The sequence below is a fragment of the Rutidosis leptorrhynchoides genome, chromosome 2 (assembly GCF_046630445.1).
Source record: "Rutidosis leptorrhynchoides isolate AG116_Rl617_1_P2 chromosome 2, CSIRO_AGI_Rlap_v1, whole genome shotgun sequence".
Taxonomy (NCBI): domain Eukaryota; kingdom Viridiplantae; phylum Streptophyta; class Magnoliopsida; order Asterales; family Asteraceae; genus Rutidosis; species Rutidosis leptorrhynchoides.
The window spans coordinates 5,331,226-5,340,856 of record NC_092334.1 but is presented as its reverse complement, the minus strand read 5'-3'; the positions used below and the strand labels follow the sequence as shown (position 1 = coordinate 5,340,856).

Genomic DNA, 9,631 nt, shown 5'->3' with positions numbered 1-9,631 from the left:
CAATTAAATGTTAAATCTGAATGACTGAATTGGTTAACAGTTTGGTTAGGGATATGAACTTATATTAACCATTGAGAATTATACTGAGTTGCTCTATTTCACATTCTGAACCCAACGAACGAGTATATCACGAGTCAATGAACTTTCAAGAATGTAAAATTTACACGATTCCTTCGTTATCTTCATAAAACACACTTATGTTTTCAATACTTTGCAAATGATGATAAGTTGGATAGTAGGGTTAGTCAAAACTTGAAGCGTCTTCCAGTAACATATTACTGTAGGAAATGCGCTCAAATGTTGAATATTGATATCGATCCCATTAAAACGGGTGGGAAAGAAAAGTTGATGGCGGGCGGACGTTCAAAGTAGCTACGTATCAGCAAAACCAAAAAACCAAACTGGAAGTGCTAAAACGGGACACGAACAGAAGTTATTAATTTTCTTTAGTAATAAAAAGCAACGATATCAGACATCGTAAAGAGCTGGTGTTTCAGATTTCAGATTTCATTCCTTCCACATCTAATCCATCCTCTCACATACATATACAAAAAGTGATGCTCTCAATAATAATAATAATAATGTATAACAAAACAATTATCTGGATCACCCAGGCCACATGATTATGAAAACCGAATTGAATAATCATCACCACTTCCTTTCGTGACGTTGAATCCACCAAACTCATCAAAGTCAGAATCCGAACCCATATCTTGACCATCACCCCATTCATCAGACGATGAACCATGGTCTCCACCATGGCTTGGAGATGGAACCCTCAGATCAGATATAGGAACCGGTAACGGTTCCTCATTTAAATACTTGTCATGAAGTAGTTCCATTGCAGTGGCCCGACCCGCCGGATCAAAACAAAGTAGTTTTTTCACAAGTGAAATCTCATCTTGTGATCGGTTAGGAAGGCAAGATGCTAATCCACTTGGGTTTTCCACTTTTGAAAAAGAGATTATACGATAATCAGGAAGTTGTGCACAACCGGGCCAAACTTCCTCACTTAAGTTGCCTAACACCGTGAAGATTCTGCTTAATTGGTCGATATCTGAAGTACCCGGGAAAAGTGGTTGTAAAGTGAAAAGCTCGGAAATGATACAACCAAGAGACCATAAATCAATTTCCGCACCGTAATTTGTGGACCCAAAAAGAAGCTCGGGTGCTCTAAACCAACGGGTCCCAACAACCGATGTTAACTGCCCAGATTCAGTCCCACCATCGTTGGTTTCATAAGAATAATTACTTTTTAAGATGTCGTCTTCCACATCACTGGTAGTGCATGTAGCAAGACAAGATGTATCTGCATCAGGGAAATTTGTCTCTTTATCAGTATCATAAAATGATTCTTTAGATTTAAACTCATCTGACGGTCCATATTCCTCGATGGTTCCCAGAGGTACTTCAGAAAGATTTAAACGATGTTCTTGATTCGCAGTTTCTGGTTCAATTAAGGTTTTATGTTGCTGATATACAGATGACTCTTGGCTCTGTGGTTGTGTGTTGTCATGTACAGAAACAAATCCCGGTGCTAGACGTATCCGAGCCTGTAAGATTTAAACATAAGAGAAAGATATGAAGCAATATGTATAAAATTTTACTTCTATAAAAGGATTTGCAAGAGTAACAACAGACTCTGTCCTGTTTCTATACTGGTCACACATTGTTAAGAATAGCGAAAAAAAGGCTTAAACCGTGCATTAAGTAAAATCATCAAGGGCAATATGGAGCAGGTTGGTTATATATTCTTTATGTTTAATTGAGACCGAGTTAAATCACAAATGGCAACGAACTTTGTCCAATGTCCATGTTACCCTAGATAAAACCTTTTGAGGAATTCAATCCTTTTCTTGGTGATTATTAAACTTCAAAGACCGATTTGGAACTCACAATAAAGTCGGTTGCATCTTTGCTCTTAAGATGCATATGAAAAGACTGCAATGTTTCCTAGTAAAAAAGTAAGAAACAGGTATTCACCATATTAAGCTATCATACTTGGTAAAATTTACAACAATTAGCATGCCTTCAACCCTATGGTCATTGACTTAAGCTGAAAGATAGCATATGAAAGGATCAGATCCAGCAATTCAATAGCATGAAATACACTATGTCGCATTGTTTCATACTCTATCATGGTAGTGATTTCCAGGATAAGTCGCACTTGCTTCAGTCATTCTGAAAGGGATCTTTTCGTGAAACTGAGTTCAGTCTAAATGAGTGTGTTACAAAAACAATTTAACAATTCCATCATTCAATAGAATCAACATAATCAAACAGAGTCCACCAATTATACTTCAACAAACTCACAAACTTGACAACTGTATATCTCTATGAAAGTGTTTAATAGTGTTTTACTGTGAAAGAAGTAAGAAATCAGCAGACGCACTACATAAAGCAATTAGCATTCAGCATATGATTTTTATTCAATTTGATGCAAAACCATATAACTTGTGAGATTAATAATACTACCTAGTTTATCATTTATCAAACAATTCAATTAAAATGCAAATTGTAAGTTCATGTATAACATTTTATAAATCAACATGTATATAAGATAACTTATACTACCTGACCAAAATCAGCTAACTTGAGTACACCATCAGCTGAAACCAATAAATTAGCCGGTTTTAGATCACGATGAATAATCGAACTCCGATGACACGCATCCACAGCTAATAAAATCTGTACAATCCATCTCTTAATCTCAGCAACACTCAATCCACCATCCCACTCCTTTTTCGCCTTCCGTATCACCGTAGCTAAATCCGTTACCAAATACTCAAGTACAAGTACAGTGTCTTCATCTTCGCTCCAGAAATACTCGTGTAATACGACGACGTTTGGTGAATGCTGTAACGTTTGAAGCGATTCGATTTCACGAATTGCGGATTGGTAATCGTGAACTTCTTTTAATGCGACAATTAGGTTGTCGGAGATACGGCGAGCCTTGTAGACGTCGGAGTAGGCTCCGGATCCGATTCGGGAGAGGATTTGGTATTTAGTTATGATTTCGGGGCGTGTGTGGATGCTCCAGCTTTTGGTTGTTGATGATGGATCCATTTGATCTTTTTGAATTGTTTGATTTTTGGGGTTAGGGTTTGGGATTTTTGAATTTGTTTTTTTTTCGACGTGAGGAAGAAAATGATGATAATTATACGTATAGCATACGTTTATGTGTTGTATGGGATATACGTATATAGAGCAATACGGAAATTTTTTTTTTTTTTTTTTTGGCAAAAAAAAACAGGAATTAAAATTAAAAATGATTTTTTCACGTAGAAGTGAAATAATCATAAAGGTACATAAAAGAATCAAAATGGGCTTACAAGCTTTATTTGCCCATTTGACTTGACCACATTATTAGACTAAGTACATTCATGACTATAAGAGCAAAACGCTTGGACTATCACTAAGAGCAATACGGATTTGCGGAGTACTGGAGTATCACTATAACTTAGTACACGAATGACGAATGTAAGTAAGAAGGTATATAAAAAAAAAAAAAAAAAAACTAATAATTGCGTAAATTTAACAAAAAAATAAAGTGTAATAAATATTTTTTCAAAACTATTTTGTTATATGTGGATAACAAATTTCAAATGAGAGAATTATTGCGTAGTGATGCACTTTTAAATTTTAATTGAGTTTTTTTTTTTTTCATTCTTTATATTTATTATTTAGTGTTTATGTTGTTGTTGAATTGTTGATCTCTTTATAGCACTAATAGTCGTGACACTGAACTCGGTGTCTAATTTCAGTATCTTTCAAAACACTGAAATTTAACATTGAAGCTAAAAGTAGTGAAATCGTTCAGTGTTTGATTCATTTTTCTTTTTTATTATTTAATTTATTTTTATACTTTAATTTATTATTTAATTTATTTAACTAACAAAAAATATAATATAAATAAGAATAATTATTATTAAGATTTTTTAAAAAAATTGGCCCACTTTTTTAAAACTATTCGACCCTTTTTTACCATTTTTTTAATCTTATAACAATAACAATATATACACGGTATTTAGCCCAAACTAAATAAATGATAGTTGGCTCAAAATTTTGACCATCTTTTTATTTATAAACCCTAAAATATTAAAGGTATTTTCCAACAACTTTCTTCCTCCCCATCTTCACCTTCATCACCTGCAATTACCAAAAACAAAAACAATTAAGTGATGAAAAAAATGAAAAGAAGAATAAAAGAAAAAGAAAAAAGAAGAAAACACAAGAATCAGTGTGAAGTGTGAGTCCCAACTTCTTTAATCAACTTGCACAAACAGAGTCGGATACATATAAAAGAATGTAAAAAACACATCCCAAAATTTTGATGACTTTTATTACAGGTTGACAGGAACCACCGTTCTCATCCCTTTTCTTTTAATTCCGGCATACTGTTTCAATACCACTCTCATCCGACAACATCACCTCGGCGGCCAGTCTACTGGCTGAAGATGTTCTGATCGGCATGTCGAAGCCAAATGGCTATTCGTGTACAAAGCCGTGTGATAATCGAGTAACATCGTTTTTGATCTTCAACTTCCTGGAGCCATGGTCTAGAGTAGATTGCCGGAACGTTTTTGAGAAATAAGGTTCTCTTCATGACGTGTTTTTTCCAAAAAAGAGATTGTTGAGCGGTCAACGTTTCGGATATGTTCGTTTTATTGACGTTATTGATGTCGATTCTTTCACAAAAACCTTGAACACCATACAAGTTAATGGGAGGTGGATTCGTGCCTACAAGGCCTTGGAAAGAAATAAAGGTAACCGTTCATGGTGTATGGATCGTGATGAGATGATCCGTCCTAATCCATAAGGACGAATACAATAACATATGAATACATTGTGAGGTATTTGACCTCTATATGATACATTTTACAAACATTGCATTCGTTTTTAAAAGACAACTTTCATTACATCGAAAGATGACAGGCATGCATACCATTTCATAATATCCAAACTATAAATGACCTAATCTGTCATTTACTTAATAATAATATTTATTGAACTCAACGACTTGAATGCAACGTCTTTTGAAATATGCCATGAATGACTCCAAGTAATATCTTTAAAATGAGCAAATGCACAGCGGAAGATTTCTTTAATACCTGAGAATAAACATGCTTTCAAGTGTCAACCAAAAGGTTGGTGAGTTCATTATTTTATCATAAACAATCATTTTCATCATTTTAATAGACCACAAGATTTCCAGATATTTAATTGTACACGTAACCCGAGTATAAAATAACACACGTAACCCGCGAATTAAAAATCATTCATATGGTGAACGCTTGATAACCGAACTAACAGGATGCATATAGAATATCCCCATCATTCTGGGGCTCTCATCGGACATGATAATCGAAGTACTAAAGCATTCGTAACCCGAATGGGACGTGTCGAGGCCCATAGATCTATCTTTAGAATTCGCGTCAATTGGTGGCAATTATAATAAACACCAATTCTTAGGCTACCAAGCTAAAAAGGGGCATATTCGATTCGATAATCCAACCATAGAATGTAGTTTCGATTACTTGTGTCTATTTCGTAAAACATTTATAAAAGCAGCGCATGTATTCTCAGTCCCAAAAATATATATTGCAAAAGCATTTAAAAAGGGAGCAAATGAAACTCACAATACGATATTTTGTAGTAAAAATATGCATACGACGGTACTGAACAATGCATGGTTGGCCTCGGATTCACGAACCTATATCATTTATATATATATTAACACATATAATCATAATCGAACAAGTTATATATATATATATATATATATATATATATATTATTTCAATTATTTATATTTTTATATGTATATACTTTTATATAAATATTTTAATAACTAATTTTATTGTAATAATAATAATGTTAAAAATAATAATATTAATGTTAAAAATGATAATAATAATGTAAATAATAATAAAAAATTATAATTTTTATAAAAATAATAATAAAAATCATAGTAATGAAAATAAAATGATAATGATAAAAATAATGATAATTCTAGTAATAATAATAATAATAATAATAATAATAATAATAATAATAATAATAATAATAATAATAATAATAATAATAATAATAATAATAGTTTTTAATATTAATGATAAAAATAATAATAAAGAGTTACACATATTTATACTTAGTATTTCAATGATCGTGACCGTAACTTAATATTCATAATTTTAATTATCCTAGTTCCAATGATAATAATAATAGTGATCATAATAATAATAATAATAATAATAATAATAATAATAATAATAATAATAATAATAATAATAATAATAATAACAACAACAACAACAATAATAAGGATAATAATAATAAGACTACCTTAAAAGGATTAATAGACTTCCAAAAAGAATAAACTACCTCAACCCGGGCTCGAACCCACAACCTCCCACTTAACACCCATGTCCCTAACCATTGACCTGTTATGGTTTTCTGAATTAAATCACATAGTAATTCTTTTTAACCCAATATTTCCTTCGGTGCAACAGGAAACCCCAAATTGTAAAACCCATTAAAACAAGAATGGCCCAACATAATCGGTCCAACTACTCGATCTCTGGCCCAAGAAAACATTTAAACTGATCCAATATCGATTGTTTAGTCCATTACTTGTGGGGTTTGTGTTTTGGTTCGACAAAAGAAGGAGGGACACCACCGGAGTAGCAGTGACGGCCACAACATTAGTATACAAAGTTTAACATCGCTCATCATTGTTGACATCATTCATTGTTGGTCACTAATCATCTTGTTCATTACTTAATCACTATCTTCATCATCGTTGTATAATAGAAACATAATAGAAACAGAGATCGATTAGTAGCAATAGTATTCATCTTCTTCTTACGCAACCGTGTAGTTTCTTACATGAAACATGTGACTTTCAATTCTACACGAAACGTGTATTGATTTGATTAATTACGCGAAACGTGTAATTTTCTTCTCCATTTTCATCGTTTACTGTTGCAGGTGGTCTTGAGGGTTCTCGAACAGTACAGGTTAGAGAGAGAAAGAGTTGTGTTGATTGGTGTTTGAGGTGTGCAAACCGTAGCATTAACTTGGTGTTGGGTTTAGTTTGAATGGAGATGATGATGGTTGGGGATCATGGGTTGTGATGGTGGTTAGTACATCAAATATTCGGTTCTTGGTAGTGGCGAGTAGTAGAAAACGCAGGTGGTTTGGAGGTTGAGGAGGATGGTGATGGGTTATGATGATCAGTAGCATTTGGTTATGTTATGTGTTCAAGTAACTCACAAGGTGGTGATGAATCTCTTCGATTGTTCGAGTTAGAATCCAAATGATAGATAGAGTGAGGATGGTGGTGACTAGTGGCGTGTGGTGGTGTTGCCATGGTGAGTTCACGAAGAGAAACTGGAGAGAGAGAGGGAAAGAATGAGAGAGGTGGTTGACATGATGGTTGAAGGGTGGTGTATGGTGGTGACGGACGGTGGAGTGGGTGACGGTAGTAGTGATGGTTGTAACATTGAAGTTTATAATCACATATGTAGGTAATATATCTATCTATGTATTTGTACATATATATAGAAAGAATATAGATAGAGCAGAGAGTAAATAGGAAAGAATAGTGTAGTTTTGTGATGGCTCAAATCACTTCCTTGTTTTTAGAAGTTGATAGATGGTCTTGTATATATGCAGAGAATAAGGTAAACAAATTACTGTAACAAATAGTAATAATTAATCATACACTATTATTTAAAAGCGTGCATCAATCATGTATCAATTATAAATAGTAATCCATAATTAAGCAGCCTTAGGTGACCCTACTTGGGGTTTGTATTCTATCAAATTGCAAGTCACAAAAGAAGTTTGTGTAACAAACTTCAACAATAGAAACAAGAAAACGAATATAATCACAGTAATATCCAATATTTTTAATCGATCGAATCTTTGCAAAAATGTGATTTTAATAATAATAATATAATAATTATAATAATAATTTAATTAATCATGAATCCAGTTAATCTTAATTGAAATCATATGCCGACAGTTTTTATGGTCTATTATTTTGTACACCGTTGTTAGTCAGTGGCGACTAAAAGTCTTCGGAAAAATTCTAAAATTTTACAATAATTATGTTTATCTATTTTGGTCATTATGATATAAAATTCGATCCTTAATTTGTTAAATAAAAAATTACATCAACTGTCCCTCTCAATTCTGGGTAAAATATAAAAAGTGTTAAAACTTAACAAATAGTTTCTAAATACATTTTTAATAAGCTTAAAATTTATAGAACTTATTTTCGTATCACCGTTTATTTTAAAATTACATAAGTTTTAATTTAGTTTGCTTAATATCAATCGAAACATCCAACGAGTATTACAATCATTTAATATTTATTTTTACTATACTTTATTTATATATAGTTATGTTGTAAATAATAATTGTTATAATATTCTATTTTTTTTATTTTATTTTACATAAATAAATTTTAGTAACAACAACATACAATATTTAAAATTATGTTTCCAATTATTATATATATATATATATATATATATATATATATATATATATATATATATATATATATATATATATATATATATATATATATATATACACACCTATCAAGTTACAATTAATTGTTCGTGAATCGTCGGAACTGGTCGAAGGTCAAATGGTTTCATAAAATAGTTCAAAATTTTGAAATTCAATTTAATAGACTTTGTTTATCATGTCGAAACCATATATAGATTAAGTTTAAAATTGGTCGAAAATTTTCGGGTCGTCACAGTACCTACCCGTTAAAGAAATTTTATCCCGAAATTTGAGTGGGATCATCATGGCTAACAATAAGAATGTTTTCCTGACAGATATAAGCTGATAAATAGAGTTTTATTACTGTTGAGTAATATGGATAAGATAATTCGACTACTCGAAGAGTACGAGTGAAGCTATTACAAAATAGTGAAATGAATGAAATAAAGATTCATCTTAACTTTTGACGTAGTCACGTTTGAATTCCGGAATTCAAGGGATTTAAAGAAAATCTTCGAAATTTATAAGATCTGATTCTTCGGGATTTAAGGAAATTAGGATTTCTTTAATTAAATGCGGTCATCTGTCTCGATTGTTATGTCTGATTTTTCCTTTATAAATTAAGCTCTTCTGTTCCATTATTCTTACCATTCCTATACTTTCTTTCTTAATTCATACATCCAAAAGATTGTAAAAATGCTTAATCCCGTTCTAATCCTTGATATTTTCCTAATTATCATTTCTGTCATCCTTCTTTTCAATCTTCCACCAGAAAAATTTGTTTACTTCTACTATTACCTTGGGGTGATACTATTCTTAATTCTACCGTGTCTTTATATTGCTATTCATATTAACATCCACGGTTTGTGACCTCCGTATTGTTATTGGGCTTTATATTCTCTTTTATATTTCAAAGTTTCTGCTTCTGGCTTCTATAATCATTGTCATCCACAGTTAATGCTCTCTTCTATTTGCTGCGATTTATACTCCCATTTCTATTTCGGAGCTTCATTCTTTTGTTTTCTCTTCACAAGTCATGGTCCAGAATTCATAGGTATAGAGTTTCTAATGAACATGACTAATGTTCTATGAGAGAAATTGTAATAGC

General features: G+C 31.9%; 1 protein-coding gene across 1 annotated transcript; it reads right to left on the bottom strand.

Annotated features, from left to right (window-relative positions):
* Positions 1–429: 429 nt before the first annotated feature.
* Positions 430–3,118, bottom strand: LOC139890505 (cyclin-dependent kinase F-1). The gene is made up of 2 exons (XM_071873381.1): positions 2,575–3,118; positions 430–1,553 (listed from the first exon to the last, which is right to left on the bottom strand). Exons 1-2 carry the CDS (start codon positions 3,064–3,066, stop codon positions 624–626), a joined length of 1,422 nt encoding a protein of 473 aa, XP_071729482.1. The 5' UTR covers positions 3,067–3,118; the 3' UTR covers positions 430–623.
* Positions 3,119–9,631: the final 6,513 nt, after the last annotated feature.